The sequence below is a fragment of the Alosa alosa genome, chromosome 23, assembly GCF_017589495.1.
Source record: "Alosa alosa isolate M-15738 ecotype Scorff River chromosome 23, AALO_Geno_1.1, whole genome shotgun sequence".
Taxonomy (NCBI): Eukaryota; Metazoa; Chordata; class Actinopteri; order Clupeiformes; family Clupeidae; genus Alosa; species Alosa alosa.
Genome location: NC_063211.1, coordinates 2,300,521 through 2,318,020, shown reverse-complemented (window position 1 = coordinate 2,318,020; position 17,500 = coordinate 2,300,521). Strand labels below are relative to the sequence as shown.

At 47.6% G+C, this 17,500-nt stretch overlaps 1 protein-coding gene across 1 annotated transcript in view; it reads left to right on the top strand.

Annotated features, from left to right (window-relative positions):
• nbeal1 (neurobeachin-like 1) overlaps positions 1-17,500 on the top strand; it is a 71,175-nt gene that overhangs the window by 17,818 nt on the left and 35,857 nt on the right. The window contains 19 exon segments of the mRNA XM_048235711.1: positions 98-180; positions 2,763-2,848; positions 3,359-3,625; positions 3,627-3,748; positions 3,750-3,796; positions 4,155-4,261; positions 5,015-5,098; positions 7,588-7,671; positions 8,128-8,226; positions 8,656-9,233; positions 10,403-10,535; positions 10,937-11,056; positions 11,325-11,631; positions 13,348-13,433; positions 13,594-13,683; positions 15,394-15,562; positions 15,937-16,070; positions 17,005-17,164; positions 17,416-17,500. The exon segment at positions 17,416-17,500 is cut by the window's right edge and continues 18 nt beyond it. Of these exon segments, the coding sequence (XP_048091668.1) occupies positions 98-180; positions 2,763-2,848; positions 3,359-3,625; positions 3,627-3,748; positions 3,750-3,796; positions 4,155-4,261; positions 5,015-5,098; positions 7,588-7,671; positions 8,128-8,226; positions 8,656-9,233; positions 10,403-10,535; positions 10,937-11,056; positions 11,325-11,631; positions 13,348-13,433; positions 13,594-13,683; positions 15,394-15,562; positions 15,937-16,070; positions 17,005-17,164; positions 17,416-17,500 (2,841 nt within the window).

Sequence of the window (17,500 nt, the reverse complement as noted above, 5' to 3'; positions counted from 1 at the left end):
GTTTAATGTTGTGTTATTATTATTGTGGTGTGTGTGTGTTGTGTGTGTGTGTTGTGTGTTGTGTGTGTGTGTGGTGTGTGTGTGTGTGTGTTTTCAGGCAGCAGCTTGGCACGGTGGAGAGGAGTCGACAGAAGTATAAAGCCGCCCCCCTCACCGTGGAGTTTGTTCCCTTCTTTTACCGTGAGTCTCTCTCTCTCTCTCTCTCTGTCTCTCTCTCTCTCTGTCTCTCTCTGTCTCTCTCTCTCTCTCTCTCTCTCTCCCCCTCCTCTCTCTCTCTCTCTCTCTCTCTCTCCCTCCTCTCTCTCTCTCTCTCTCTCTCTCTCTCATCATACTCTGTCCCTTTTCTCTTTCACTCTCACTCCCTCTTTCTCTCTTCCTTCCTCTCTTTCCACTTTGTATCATTCTCTCATTCTCCCTCCCTCCTCTCTCTCTCTCTCTCCCTCTCTCTCTCTCTCTCTCTCTCCCTCTCTCCCCCCCCTCTCTCTCTCTCTCTCTCTCTCTCTCTCTCTCTCTCTCTCTCTCTCTCTCTCTCTCTCTCTCTATTTCTATTTCAAATTCAAATTCAAATTCAAATGTGCTTTATTGGCATGACTCAGAAAATAGTGTTGCCAAAGCAGTAACATGACAATACAAACATATACAATATTTGTTTTAAGGGGGGTCAAAGAAAGGAAACTTATCTAAACTAAAAGAAAGAAAACTTATATTTAAAAAAAATAGTAACTAAATCCATGTTTAAAGAAAACTTAAACATGCATTCTTAAATCTAAATTTAAAGGAAACTTATACAATAGTCTATATAAAACTATTTAACAAAAACTATATACTGTATGCACTTTTTCAATGTGAAGTTTTCTCTTAAAATGTGGCAGGACTGTAAATATTGGTAGGCTAAGTGGGCACATTTATCTATTTCTCCCAGGAGGAATTGTAGTTTTGTTCATTGGTGGCAGTCATAAAGCGGGACAAGTGATTTCAATTTGTGGGTAGAATATAGCTCTGAAGTGTTGATAATTGGGACATTCTGTGAGGAAGTGGCATTAGTCCTCTACTACTCCCGTATTACAGAATTTACATATTCGATCTTCACACGAGCTATCCAGGTTTGGCGGTGTCTACCCTTTCTATTGCAAGGGAATGATCACTCAGTCGATACTTTGACAGGAGTTTTCTATGACGATGGTTTTAATTTCATTTAAATATGGTGCCAATTTGTAATCAATTCAATAGTTCTGTAGCAGTGTAGCTTATTTACTTGTTCGATTTTGCATTTCCATGTGTTTATGTAGTTTTTGTTTTGCTGTGTTCTCTACTTCTTTTGCTACTGAAAAAATACTTGAGCTGCAGTTTTCAGGTTGTGGTTTTGTATTATGAAGTTTAAGGGGTCACTCTCTGGGTGTTCACTCTGCTGGGCAGCAGTGTGGTGATATTGCTCTGAATTGCTAGTCTGAAGATGATGCCAGAATTTGGTTGCTCTTTTTTGTATGTCTACAAGGAGGGAAATCTTCTAAGCTCAGCTCTGCAGCCTAGATTAGGTGCACATCTGTTTAAACCTAGAATATTTTTACAGAATTCCAAATGTAATAATTCAGTTTGGCTTTTTGTCCCATGTTTCGAAATTGTCTTTATATTTTATACCCCAAATTTAAGCTCCCGTTATAGTAATATTGGCTTTACTAAGGAATCAAAGATCTTTTTCCATAATTTGATGGAAGGATTATATTGAAATAGAGATTTTCTTAACATGTAGTATGTTTTATGCTTTTTTTCGATAGGTCTTTGATTGCGTTATCAAATTGCCCTGATGAAGAAATGGTCAGTCCTAAGTAGTTGTATTTTCTTACTTGTTCTAGTTGTTTTCCTAATGGTAAAATTATATTTATTTATGTTGAATGTTTTTTTTTTGGAAAGTCATTATTTTTGTTTTTCCATATTGATTGGAAGGGCCCAAATTATGCTATATTAGTTCAAAGAAAGGCTCTCTTGTAGTCCCTGTGCCGTTGACGATAGCAGGTCTCTCCCCCCCCCTCCCTCCCTCTCTCTCTCTCCCTCCCTCCCTCTCTCTCTCTCTCCCTCCCTCTCTCTCTCCAGTGGTTGAATCGTTCCTTTGTGTGTGTTGCTGTTAGTTCCCTGATAGCCTGATAGTGCCACAGACAGGTTGGCCCTCAGCAACCACCCGGCCATCAAACATAGGCCGCCGTGTGTGTGTGTGTGTGTGTGTGTGAGGAAGAAATGAAGAGCTTGTGTGGGCGGGGAAGTGGGGAAGTGTGTGGTATATTTTCTGAAGTGTGCAATGTATATCCCTTTACCTCTTTTTTTACGCTATATCTCTCTCTCTCACACACACACACACACACACACACACACACACACACACACACACACACATGTACATATGTTTACATATACGCACACTTTCAGACATACTGTATACAGTAGAATTCCAGTGTACATAAATAAGAACACACACACACACACACACACACACACATGGTTGTGTAGGGAGCACCTGCTGTGTGAGCGCTTCATACACACTTGCTGCTAAGGCCCAGAGGGGATCTGTTGACAGAGTTGTTAATATGTGACTGTGGAATGTGCCCTCTAGGTGAATGTGTGTGTGTGTGTCTGCGTCCGTGTGTCTGTGTTAAGCTTTATCAATGGCTTATTCTATGCAAACAAGATGCTCTTGTCATAATTCTGTATTATTTGCATGTGTAATGAAATGGAGTTACAGAATGCCTTTGTGTGTGTGTGTGTTACAGAGTGTTTTCAGGAGAGTGAGCACCTGAAGGACAGTCTGAAATGTTGTTTGCTGCACCTGTTTGGGGCCATTGTGGCAGGAGACCAGGTGAGTAAGGGAGAGGGGGAACACATACACACACACACACCTGCTATCAGAACAGACAGACTGAGACTCACAGATTATCACACAGAGGGCCACACCCGCAGGTACACACACACACACACACACACACACACACACACACACACACACACACACCCTATTCACGCACCTCCTCTCTTTTCATCATCTCTCTTTACCTTACTCTCTCTCTCTCTCCCTCTCTCTCCACCTCTCCCTCTGTCCTTCTCCCTCTCTTTCTCTCTCCTCCTCCTCTCTCTCTCTCCCTCTCCTCCCCTCTCTCCCCCTTTCCCTCTCTCTCCCTCTCTCTCTCCTCTCTCCCCTTCTCCCTCTCCTCCTCCTCTCCCCTCTCTCCCACCTCTCTCTCTCCTCCTTCTCCTCCTCCTCCTCCTCTCTCCCTCTCTCCACCTCCTCCTCCTCCTCCTCTCTCCTCCTCCTCCTCCTCCTCCTTCTCCTCCACTTCCTCCTCCTCCTCCTCCTCCTCTCTCTCTCCAGCGTAACGCGGTGTTTGCCATCTCTCCGGCCACTATGGAGGTGCTGCTGGCGGTGCTGGGCGGGTGTGAGCGGGTGGGCTCGGCGGGGGGCGACGCAGAGGACTGGGACAGCGAGGCGCCGGACCGTAAGGCTCTGCTGACGCTGGGCTGCCTGCGCGAGGTCGTGCACCGCCTGCTGGTCAGCAGCTCCGACCAGCGGCAGGTGGAGATCAGCGGCGTGCTGGAGAGCTACTTCAAGCTACTCAACTCTGACCCCGCTGCCCCACTGCAGCTGCAGGGCAAGGGTGGAGGAGGAGGAGGAGGAGGAGGAGGTGGGGTGGTGGAGGCGGGGGCAACAATGCCGTTACCATGACGAGCCCCACCACACCCGTGCTGCCGCCCGTGCAGAGGTCCAGGCACTGGGAGAGCCGCTTTGTGGCTCTGCAGGTGCACATGCTGGGTGAGTTGTGTGTGTGTGTGTGTGTGTGTGTGTGTGTGTGTGTGTGTGTGTGTGTGGTGGTGGTGATATCTGTAGACAGGGATGTCTGGTTGGCATGAGTTGAAGAGTGTGACCGGGGTTTGGCTGTAACCTGAGCTGAATGTGTCTGTAGGGCTAAAGACTGGACTAGCTCTCTCTCTCTGTGTGTGTGTGTGTGTGTTTGTGAGGGGGCTGTGTGGTTTGGCTTGCCTTTTATGTTTGATCAGCAGACATGACTGATAATTGGATTAAATAAAAGAAATCTCTTTCTCTTTCTCTCTCTCTCTCTCTCTCTCTCTCTCTCTCTCTCTCTCTCTCTCTCTCTCTCTCTCTCTCACAGACACTATCCGGGACATGTTTGAGTGTTCAGACAGACCTGTGCTCCAAGCCATCTTCCTCAACAGCAACTGCTTTGAGCACCTCACGCGCCTTCTACAGAACAGCAAGGTACACACACGCACACGCACACACACGCACGCACACACACGCACACATACACATACGGTACACATACACACACACTCACTCCTAATACACCTAAGACCAGATGTGTTGTTTTCCTTATGTGCTTTCTTCCAAACTCTATCAGTGGGTAATCTGCAGCTTTCTCATGTGTGTGAGTATGTGTGAGATCTTTGTGAACACGTTGGGGGTGTGTGTGTGTGTGTGTGTGTGTGTGTGTGTGTGTGTGTGTGTGCGTGTGTGTGTGTGTTTACTTCTGTCTAAATTCAGGAGTCCACAAACAGGTAATGCATAACTTGACCAGCTGATCCTGTTGCCAGAAAAATGCTGAATCAAATCTCTTGGAGTTTAAGTGTGTGTGGATGTTTTTGAATGTGTGTGTGTGTGTGGATGTTTTTGAATATGTGTGTGTGTGTGGATGTTTTTGAGTGTGTGATTGTGTTTGTGTGTTTTAGCCCCAATAGAGGGCTTGCTGTTACATACACAACTCTTGTGTGTGTGTGAGTGAGTGTGTGTGTGCGCGCGTCTGTGCGTGTGTTGCACTTGATGCATATGTTTGCTCTGTGTGGACTTTGTATTGGCTATGTGTTAACCACAGGCTGCACAGGCTCACATTGCATGTTGTTGTATTGACGGAGAATCCAGAGGTCACACCCTTTGACCTCTCACCTTTTAACCTTCTCCCTCCTTGTCTCACTGTGTCCCTACCCCCCCACTTGTCCTCCACGACTTCCACAGCTGGTTAATGCTAGGTGTACGGCAGCTGAGAAGGACCAAAAAGACTTAGCCAACAGGTTACTTACAGGAGAGGGTGACCCTCAGGTACCTCCCCCCCACCTGTCGCTCGCTGTCATATCACCTCGGAACCGTTACCCTGACAACGACCACTCAGGCGACCACTCCAGGATGGGATCATGCCTCCTGCCATGCCTCTCCCTCTCTCTCTCCCTCCCTCTTTCTCTCTCTCTCTCTCTCTCTCTCTCTCTCTCTCTCTCTCTCTCTCCCTCTTTCTCTCTCTGTCTCTCTCTCACACACACACACAAACAGACACACACAGACACTCTTTCATTTGGATCCGAAAGTCAAGCAAGGGAAGAGTCATTCACATAATTTACAAGTGTGTGTGTAAATATTTGGATGATGTAGCCGGTTTACGTCATTAGAGCTACTGTTCTGTCGTGGAACATAGTTCTTGAAAAAGCTAAATGTTTTGCTTACGGCGTTAAGCCCTTAATTAACCCTTAATTAACAACTCCAGTGGGCTGTTCCTGACTCCGTGAAGTGACGTTACCGTCTGAAGGACTCTAAACAGTTCTGCTGAGGAACAGTTCTGCTGTTCTAAACTGTTCTGCTGAGGAACAGTTCTGCGGAGTTATTTGGTTGTAGAGCTCCAGGTTTCTCCTTGGGCACAAAGCCCCACAGCACCCTCAGAACCAGACTCTTTAAGTGAAAGTAGAGCCGTAGAGACACACACACACACACACGCTTGAGAGAGGCAGGAGTCTGGCCCATGATGGATTGGTCTCTTGGTCGTCTGGAGAGCCCCCCCCCCCCCCGACCCCTACATCATTCCTGTTTGGTTATCACTCCCACCGCCTCTCTACTTCTCCCTCACGTTTCATCCCTCCTTTCTCTCTCTCACTCACTTATCCTCCCATTCTTACTGTTTCATCCCTCCTTTCTCCCTCTCACTCACTTATCCTCCCATTCTTACTGGGTGGTTTGGGGTGGTATGTGGTTTGCTTGGAATGCTGCCTTGTCACTAAGCTTGTGTTTCCATGGAGACCGCCGGTGTGTGTGTGTGTGTTCCTGAGGTTTTTTTGGGAAAGCGGCTTTCCTCACTGTTCAAGTTTCTTTGGGAATCTTTCATTTTGTTTTTGTTTGTTTGTTTAGTTTGCTGTTTTTGTTTTTGTTTACGTGATTGCTTATGTATATGAAGGTCCCTCTCCAGCCAGTCTGGCACACTTCCTGTGTAGCTTGTCACCGACCAATCAGGGTGTCTAAGTGAAGTCATGTGACAAGATTTCCTCCAATGAGAATTCCTATTCCGCTGTGCAAAGAGACTAATGCTGCAATCCATTTGTATCGTACACCCCCTGCCTGAGTTGCTCTTACGCGCGAACATGACATAATGTAGTACTTCCGTCTTTGTGGGAAAGAACGTGGACGCCACCAGGGCAGCAGCTATCTCGGTAGAACACGACAGCAAGCTTGTGGCTCATCTGTACAAGCTACGGGATGATTCACACTTGCATTCATATTCCAGCTTCATCACACTTACTATTTCAATTTCAACAAGTGCTGTCGTGTTTTTCTCGAGCCACTAGGGGCAGTAGCAGAGTAGCAGACTTGTTATTGTTATTGTTAGCTATGTTAGCCTTTTTAGCAAACCAGCTCGAAAACCAAACTTTACACTGTATTGTGCGCACAGCAAGACTATGAATTACGGGCGCAGCCATCTTTGTTTGTGAAGTCGTAAGGTTCTCCTCGTCCTCCTCGTTCTCCTTGGTGTTCTCAGGAGTCCCGAGCGGGACGGTTGATTTTACGACCAAAAGTCGTGTCTCGGACGCGAGACAGCTGGGAGATTTCACACTTTCCAACTCGGACGATGGAAATGGAATGCAGCATAAGCTGGACAGGGATTGGTTGTTGTCAATCAAAAGGGCAATTTAATGGAAATGTTGGTCTGAGAGTGTGTTTGCTTGTGTGTGTGTGTTTGTGTGTGCATTTATTTTCAGATAATCAGTCGTTTATGTGTTGTTCCTTGATAAGTTACAGCCTTCTGCTCTAAAGTCAGCCATTTTGACACTTGCCACTGAACTAGCTGAGTTAAACATGTCCTGTCCTTGGGTTAGGAGGAGGAGGTTTGGGTCACTCAGGACAGCTTTGACGTCACTGAGTCTCCCAGTGGACTTTGGGGCAGAACGAAACTAAGGATCTGAGTTTCTCACCATGAAACCCAAATTCACACGGCACCAATCAAATCCAGTCAAATCACGTGCTGCAGTTAAACAAGCAATCAGTCTACTTTGCTACATCTAATGTGCTTTTAGTCCTGCTTTTTTGCTAGACCATTTGAATGTATGATCTTGATTGGCCACTCCGTGTATGATGGTGGCGGTGATGATGATGATGATGATGACCCTCATCATGGCCATCTGGCATCTGGCATGCCATATCATGGTTGTCATGGCTGCACATGGTCTCATATCACTTGTTTGTTGGTGCAAAGGTGGGACTAAGAGACATTTTGAGCGTGGTGTATATCTATTGGTTTAGACAGTTGATTGACATGTGTTACATCCACACAGGTGTTTCAGGGGAGGATAGACTCTCTGGCTGTGGCCACTATTAAAGCATTGACTACAGTGATGCACAAATCTCCTGCTGCTAAGGTACACACACACACACACACACACACACACACACACACACACACACACACACACACACTTACAGACATAAATAAGAAATCATCTGCACATCCAGGGTGCATACACTCACGCATCCTTTCACTCACACATGCTTACATCAAAGTACACCACACACACACACAAACACACACACACACCCCCTTTTACTCATACATGCCTACATCAAAGTACACCACACACACACACACACACACACACACACACACACACACACACATCCTTTCACTCACACATGCCTACATCAATAAAGTATGACGTTCTCATTTACCACACATGAAGCTGTTAAAACTTTAATCTTCCCTGAGCATAGACACACACACATACCATACACACATACACACATACACCCACCCTAACACACACACACACACACACACGTGTTGTGCTGAGTGCTGACTGTGATGTCCCGCCCCCCAGGAGGTGTTTAAGGAGCGGATTGGCTACACTCACCTCTATGAGGTGCTCGTCTCGTTGGGTCAGCCTTCGAGACACCTGCTCAAGGAGCTCATGAACATGGTGAGTCCTCCCCTCTTTCACTCACACACACTCACACACCAGTGTTTCCCATACATTGACTTATTTGTGGAGGCCCACCACAATATCAACATTGACCACCACACAATGATTTTCCAGGTTGTACTAAATTGTGCTTAAATGTGATTAGCATCATAACCACGCTGTGCTAATTTGTTAAAAACTGTTGTATTCAAGTTAATTCTGCAAACCTACCACCACAAATGGAATTCAATTCTCTGGGAAACACGGCATACTTACACACATATGATATATAATTATATATATTATATTATATTATATATAATTATAAGATTTTCTAGTAAACAAAACACTCTTCTCTGCCCCCATCTCTCTCCCCCCTCTCTCTCTCCCCCCCTCTCTTTCTTTCTTTCTTTCTTTCTTTCTCTCTCTCTCTCTCTCTCTCTGCAGGCGGTGGAGGGGGAGCACTCGTCGGTGTGTTTGTTGGGTCTGAGTAACGTTGACCCCTTGCTGCTCCTGCTGCGCTGGCTTCCGGAGCTCTCCTCGTCCGAGCTGCAGGTGTCCACGACCGAGTGTCTCCGTCGCCTGTGCTGCGCTGACCGCCGCACGCGCTCCACCTGCGTCAACGCCGGCATGCCCGCCCGCATCCTGGCCACCCTCGGGCACCACGCCAGGCTGCACCGCTCCGCTGCCCACTCCCTGCTGGCTCTGCTGGGCCTGCTGGGCTCCCAGTCACTAGGGGGCGCCGAGCTCCAGTGCCTGCTGCGGCTCCTGAGGCAGGAGAGGCCGGGCCGACAACACCCGTACGTGGGCGCGGCTCTCCGGGCGATGCTGGTCATGGCGCGCCGGACCTCGGGGCTGGAGAGCGCCACGCAGTACTTCGACCTGGCGCCCAGCATGGCCGGCATCGCCGTGCCGACGGTGCAGAGGTGGCCAGGCGTGGCCTTCAGCTTCATGGCGTGGCTCTCGCTCGACCAGGAGACGCTCGGACCGCCAGGGAAGGGGGAGAAGAGGAAACAGCTGTACAGGTGAGACGGAGAGAGAGAGAGAGAGAGCGAGGGAATAGCTGAGAGAGAGAGAGAGCGAGGGAATAGCTGTACTGGTGAGATGGGGAGAGAGAGAGAGAGAGAGAGAATAGCTGTACTGGTGAGATGGAGAGAGAGAGAGAGAGAGAGAGAATAGCTGTACTGGTGAGTTGGAGAGAGAGAGAGAGAGAGAGAGAGCGAGGGAATAGCTGTACTGGTGAGATGGAGAGAGAGAGAGCGCGAGGGAATAGCTGTACTGGTGAGATGGAGAGAGAGAGAGAGCGAGGGAATAGCTGTACAGGTGAGATGGAGAGAGAGAGAGAGAGCGAGGGAATAGCTGTACTGGTGAGAGGGGGAAAGAGAGAGAGAGAGCGAGGGAATAGCTGTACAGGTGAGAGGGGGAAAGAGAGAGAGAGAGAGCGAGGGAATAGCTGTACTGGTGAGATGGAGAGAGAGAGAGAGAGAGAGTACTAGCTGAACTAGGTGAGAGGGGGAAAGAGAGAGAGAGAGCGAGGGAATAGCTGTACTGGTGAGAGAGAGAGAGAGAGCGAGGGAATAGCTGTACTGGTGAGAGGAGGAAAGAGAGAGCGAGGGAATAGCTGTACTGGTGAGAGGGGGAAAGAGAGAGCTGGTGAAGGACAGGAAGGGAGTTTCAAAGCCAGAGGAAGAACACACTAGATCTAGATATAGACCTCTCCCTGAGGGAATCACAGCAACATGACGTGTGTGTGAGGAAGAACACACTAGATCTAGACCTCTCCCTGAGGGAATCACAGCAGCACACTAGATCTAGATATAGACCTCTCCCTGAGGGAATCACAGCAGCACACTAGATCTAGATATAGACCTCTCCCTGAGGGAATCACAGCAGCACACTAGATCTAGATATAGACCTCTCCCTGAGGGAATCACAGCAGCACACTAGATCTAGATATAGACCTCTCCCTGAGGGAATCACAGCAGCACACTAGATCTAGATATAGACCTCTCCCTGAGGGAATCACAGCAGCACACTAGATCTAGACCTCTCCCTGAGGGAATCACAGCAACATGACGCGTGTGTGCGCGCGTGTGTGTGTGTGTGTGTGTGTGTGTGTGTGTGCGCGTGTGTGCGTGTGTGTGCGTGTGTGTGTGTGCAGTGTGTGTGTGTGTGTGTGTGTGTGTGTGTGTAGTTTCTTCTCTCCGGGCGGTACGGGTTTCGAGGCCTTCATCAGTTCTGCGGGGCTGCTGGTGGTTGCCGTGTGCACCAAGAAAGAGTACGTCACCGTCATGCTCCCAGACTACTGCTTCTGTGACTCGCTCTGGGTGAGTGCCGTCATCTGTGTGTGTGTGTGTGTGTGTGTGTGTGTGTGTGTGTGTGTGTGTGTGTGTGTGTGTGTGTGTGTGTGTGTGTGTGTGTGTGTGTGTGTGTGTGTGTGTGTGCAGTGGACATTAATGGTGATTCAGCTTCCCTGTGCTTAGGTTACATTACTTTAAGCAAATGTACATGTGTGTGTGTGACGTGGGACAGGCCATTTAACATTTTAAAATTGTATATAGTTATATATGTTATATATGGTAATATGTATAAATATATATATATATATATATATATGTATAATGTAGTCATAGCGTAGTCACAGAAATTGTCCTTGCTTTAAGCCCTAAAATATGCGTCCGTATGAAAGCATTCTAATGTGTGTGTGTGTGTGTTCTCAAACCCACAGCACAGTATCGGCGTGGTGCATGTTCCAGGAAAGAGGCCGTTTGGCCAGAGTCTGGTCTGTATCTATGTGGACGGACAACAGAAACTGTCTTCCCCACTCAAGTTCCCCAACATGACTGAGGTGTGTGTGTGTGTGTGCGTGTGTGCTGTCTGTGTGTGTGTGACGTGGGACAGGCCATTTAACATTTTAAAATTGTATATAGATTATATATGTTATATATGGTAATATGTATAAATATATATATATATATGTATAATGTAGTCATAGCGTAGTCACAGAAATTGTCCTTGCTTTAAGCCCCAAAATATGCGTCCGTATGAAAGCATTCTAATGTTCGTGTGTGTGTGTGTGTGTGTGTGTGTGTGTGTGCTCTCGTGTGCTCGTCCAGCCCTTCACCTCCTGCTGCATCGGCTCGGCGGGCCACCGCACCACCACCCCTCCGCCGTCCCAGATCCCAGACCCCCCCTTCTCTGGGTCGTCCCCCGCCGGACGCTCCTCGCTGGGGGGCATCCTGTCTCCGCAGGCCTGGGGGGGTCTGCTGGGGGGGGGGGCCGAGTCGGTCACCAAGCTGATCTCAGCGGGCACGCAGGACAGCGAGTGGGGCTGCCCCACCTCCCTGCAGGGGCAGCTGGGAAACGTCATGGTGTTCCACGAGGCCCTCTCGGCCAATCACGTCAAAGCACTCTTCAGCGCCGGTACGGACACTATCCATCATGTCCTGAGACGGAGAAAGTGTGTGTGGGTGTGCGTGTGTGTGTGGGTGGGTGCGCGGCGTGCGCGCGGCGTCGCAGCGCAAGGCGCAAGGCAGCGCCGTCTGCGCAGGTGTCTGTGTGTCTGTGTGTGTGTGTGTGTCTTTGTGTGTTTGTGTGTGTGTGTGTGGTCTGTGTCTGTGTGTGTGTGTGTGAGAGAGAGAGAGGGTGGGAAGGAATGGAGAGAGAAACAGAGAGTGGAAGAGAGGAGTGAAAAAACACAAACACACACACACACAGATAAAACACACACACACACAGATAAAACACACACACACACAGATAAAACACACACACACAGATAAAACACACACACAGATAAAACACACACACACACACACAGATAACCACATAAAGGGAAACAGAAGTGGAGAAGAATTGGTGTAAAGTAGAAAAGAGAGGAGGTGTGTGTGAGGGGAGGAGGTGTGTGTGAGGGGAGGAGGTGTGTGTGAGAGGGGTGTGAGGGTAGATCTGTCACAGATAGCCCAAAGCTGCCCACAGAATTATTGACTCTAAGAACAGAGAGATGTTCTCTTACAGTGGCGCAAAAAGGTGGGTATGCGCTATATGCGGCGCATAGGGGCGCAGCACCAGGGGGGCGCCAAAGCGATGGTAAACAAAAATTGGTATATTCTATATGTAGCTACTGTAGTACATTTCTAAATCATTTCTGCATTTCCTCAATGTTAAATAACATTTTAGAGGACTAACAGGCTAGAGTAGGCGCCCTATCTCATAAGATTCCATCATAGAATTTTGTCATAGAAAGGGGAGTGGGGGCGCCGTGAGCGCTGAGTGAGCAGGGAGTAGTGAGTTGCCGTCTATGGAAAAAGATGGATACAGCAAAAAAAGCTGTCGGGGGTTAAACATAGAAAAAGAAAGAGGGAAAATGAGATGGCATGTCAAGGGATGCGACAGCAGTTAAATAAGTGGATGGTGAAAAGCAACAGGTAGGATTTAAAGTGTGACGTCTGTGCTTGGAGGCACATGTTTCATGTTCATGTTATTCATGTTACCAGACTAACTAGCGTTTGCTAAGCATAAGCCGATTGAAACATAGCCTATTCCATTCAGATAGCTAGGTGGCTACCATGCTCATACTGTAAACAGAAATGTCACGCTAGCAACAACTCATTACATGTTTCCATTTCCTAACAATCCTAAAATTAATAGCTTAATATTGTGCTGTCATTGTGGCGTAAACAAAGGCTAGAGTTGGATCAGCCATATATCTTTTGTGAGCAACATCTGGCAAAAAGAAGTTATGAGAACCGTTTAGACTCTCTTAAAGTGAAAATGCACCATTTAACAATAGCCTACTTCAAGTTCAAATTGGCAGAATTTCTTTAAAAAAAAAATATTTAATACACACTAATAGTGTAAATTATTGGGGGGGGGCCAATTTGTTGTTGCATACCCTTCAAAAAATGGGTAGCTGCACCCCTGTCCTCTTATATGTTAAATTGACAATTCTGTTAAACATTTATTTATTTATTTATTTATTTCCCTCTTTACCTCTTATACATGTAATTGAGCTTTGGCAGTAATGTTCATGCAACGTTCTTGAATTGAATTGAATTGAATTGAGAGAGAGAGAGAGAGAGAGAAAGAAAGAGAGGTGGAATGCTCTTTCATGCGCTCTTTTTGCATCTCTCCCTTCAGGTCCGAACTGCATTTCTCCGTTCAGAAGTCAGGAAGCAGATCTGGGGGACCTCTCAACCAAAGTCCTACTTCACTACTCGCCAAAGGTGATTCGCTGAGACCTATGTCAATCATGTCGCTAATCAGTGAACGGGTTTTCTGATTCGTTTATGCAGTATGGATGCCGCTTTGTCTGAGGGGTAGTCATACATGGGGAAGTATTCCTGCTTGGTGCATCACTGAAATGAGTCCCCCCTGCCCCCACAGGCATGTAGGAACCCTATCTGCCTGGACCTGTCCCCTAATTTGCTCCATGGCAGACTGACTGGGAATAAGGTGGTCAACTGGGATATTAAGGTAATGAGACACACACACACACACACACACACACACACACACACACACACACACACACACACATAGTCTCAAGACATGATAGATAGTGTTAGTGGGCTCTCTTTCTCTCTCACACACTTACACACACACACACACACACAACCACTATCTTTCTTTCTCATGTCATGACGTGATGAACTGTGTGTGTTGGTGGAACACCCTCTCTCCCTGTCCTAGGACATGATGAACTCTAGTGGTATAGTAGGATCTCTCTCTCTCTCTCACTCTCACTCACTCACTCACTCACTCACTCACTCACACACACACACACACACTAGTATAGAATTCGGGCGACTATGTCACATTTGGGTAGCAGCGACCATTTTACCGGTATGCTAAATGAAGATTAGATACAGCGAGTACTAAGTGAAGCAAGTACTAGTGGGAACATGGTTAGCGTCAAGATTGGATGGGAAAACAAATGGGCCGTGATATGAGCTAATGTGAGCTTCTTCACAACGTCGAGATGTACAAGAAGGCAACGGAGTGTTGCTGTGATAAAATAAATAGCATTGAATGCTGTGGATTGGGTTCTGTTCTGTTGGCTGTGTAACATTGAGTTTGCCTACTGATGTTACGAAGCTGGAACTCACTACTGCCTGTACAAACACTCATATTAAGTTGCTTTCCATCCACTGGGTAACATAGACACACTTATATATCCATAAGATCCAAGAGATCCTTTCCATGTTGGCCAACATTTGTGTCAGAGGCATTTGTGCCTTCCCTCTTTGAATGTCTGTCTGTACAGTGGCCGCCATTACCGTAACTCCCAGAATTCCTAGCGATTTGACGACACGATCCTGATCTCTATAGGACATTAACTATGTCGACAGAGTCTCTCTAATTGCTTGGACAGATTACACAATTTGGACAGATTACACGTCTTCAAGTCTCCAGCAATGGTCTTTTGGGATTGACCATGTCAGACGAGGTGATCATAGAACCATATATTCTCACTGCGTCCTGGTTAGGAGATTGGCCACATCACAAGATGCATACCGTTTGCATTGCGTATCGTCATATTTTGGGATTTCCCAACATTTCTGACGTGCTAGACTTTCCAAAGCGCCTTTGTTGCGTGTCGTAGACTATCAGTAGCTGGTCATTGAGTGTCACATTACAAAGCTGTTCCTTATTCAGGGTCACTCCAACCTTTCATATTCTATAATCTGGCCAAGCCATAACACCCACACACTCTCTCTCTTAACTGTGTGTGTGTGTGTGTGTGTGTGTGTGTGTGTGTGTGTGTGTGTGTGTGTGTGTGTGTGTGTGTGCTCCTATCCTACAGGACATGATTAACTGTGTTGGGGTGTGTGTGCGCGCACGTGTGTGCGTTTCTATCCTATAGGACATGATTAACTGTGTGCGTGCGTGTGTGTGTGTGTGTGTGTGCGTTCCTATAGGACATGATTAACTGTGTGTGTGTGTGTGTGCGTTCCTATAGGACATGATTAACTGTGTGCGTGTGTGTGTGTGTGTGTGTGTGTGTGTGTGTGTGTGTGTGTGTGTGCGTTCCTATAGGACATGATTAACTGTGTGTGTGTGTGTGTGCGTTCCTATAGGACATGATTAACTGTGTGCGTGCGTGTGTGTGTGTGTGTGTGTGTGTGCGTTCCTATAGGACATGATTAACTGTGTGCGTGCGTGTGTGTGTGTGCGTTCCTATAGGACATGATTAACTGTGTCGGCGGGATGCCCGTGCTGCTGCCCATCCTGGAGCAGCTGACCCTACTGACCCCAGATCAGTCCGAGCCCACGGGGTCAGAGGTCATCTCCCCAGACCTTTCCACACCTGCTGACGGAGACTGGGTCATCCTGCCCTCCAACAGGGCATCAGGTGAGCCACTCCGAGTGTGTGTGTGTGTGTGGCATTGTCAGGGAGACTCTTTCAGGCAGAAGTGCAGACAAACACGCTTTACTGTGACTCCGCCAACTTACAAACGCACAAGACTCTGACACGACCAGATGCAAAGGAACAGAGGGGTGTAGAGCAGAACTAACAAGGCAGGAAGTGCAGACCAAATAAGGGGATGGGCAGAGACAGTCACATGACAACAGACAGGTAAACACCGAGCGCATGGGGAACAGCAACAACAATATACAAAATGGCCACCAGGGTGGCACAAAGGCAGTCAGTCCCTGCAGGGTCCTGACAGGTACAATTTGAGTAGTTTGTTTTTAATAATTCACGTGTGTGTGTGTGTGTTTCAGAGGCACGTCTGGAGAAGAACCTGGTGGCCACCTTCCTGTTGGTGTTGAAGCACTTCCTCCAGAGGCACCCCATCAACCAGGAGAGTCTCCTCCACTCACACGCCGTGGCTACGCTGGGGGGACTACTGCAGAGGGTCAGTCACACACACACACACACACACACACACACACACACACACACACACACACACATATACACACTCACTCTCTCTCTCTCTCACACACACACACACACACACACACACACACACACACACACACACACACTCACACGCCGTGGCTACGCTGGGGGGACTACTGCAGAGGGTCAGTCACACACACACACACACACACACTCACACACACTCACACGCCGTGGCTACGCTGGGGGGACTACTGCAGAGGGTCAGTCACACGCACGCACGCACGCGCGCACACACACACACACACACACACACACACACACACACGCCGTGGCTACGCTGGGGGGGACTACTGCAGAGGGTCAGACACACACACACACACACACACACACACACACACACACACACACACACACACACACACACACACACACACACACACACACGCGCGCGCACGCACCATGGCTGCACTGGCTACATGGCTATCACGGGAGCATTTTTCATGTCTCTCATGTTCAGCTCTCTGTTTAGTGTTTTCATCATCTCTGTGTGAAGGTCACTCCGTTAGGGAAACACACACCTTCATCTCTTTGGCAGTGTTCATGGTCTGTTCTTTTCTTCTCTCTTTCTCTGTGTTCACCCCTTCTCTTATTCTGTTTCCTTATTCTCTCTCTTTCATTTCTCTCTCTCTCCCTCTCTCTCTCTCTCTCTCTCTCTCTCTCTCTCTCTCTCTCTCTCTCTCTCTCTCTCTCTCTCTTCTAAGCACTGTTTATGCTTAATAATCACCTGTGCTATGTTTTATATGTGGAGCTATGCACTAGTTAAAAAATGATGTATTATTTGTTTCCTTGTGGGTGTGACTGTGTGGTCATGTATTGGTATGCACATGTGTGTGTGTGTGTGTGTGTTTGTGTGTGTGCGTTTGTGTGTGCGTACGTGCGTGCAGGTCCCTGCCTTTCTGGTGGATGTGAGTGTGTTAGTGGCAGTGCAACTCCTAATCGAGCAGGTGACGTTTGAGAAGAACACACACCTACTACAGCAGTTACACACACACCTCCTTTTCAACTTCAGCATCTGGAACCAGGGAGACTTCCCCCTTCGCATCGGTGAGTGTGTGTGTGTGTGTGTGTGTGTGTGTAAGAGAGAGAGAGAGAGAGAGAGTAAAATCATTATCGGTAAAAAACATTGTTGTGTGTTTCTTATGTCATTAACAAGTAATTCAACAGGACGTATATATCTGTGAGTATGTTTACATTTGTGTGTGTGTGTGTGTGTGAGAGAGAGAGAGCGAGTACATTTTTGTGATGGTGTGTGCACACACGCTGTGTAATAAAGATGTTTTTCGCACCTCACCCAGGTCATATCCAGTACATGTCCACAGTCATCAAAGACAGCAGGAAGCAGTTCAGGAAGAAATATGGAGTTCAGTTCCTATTGGACAC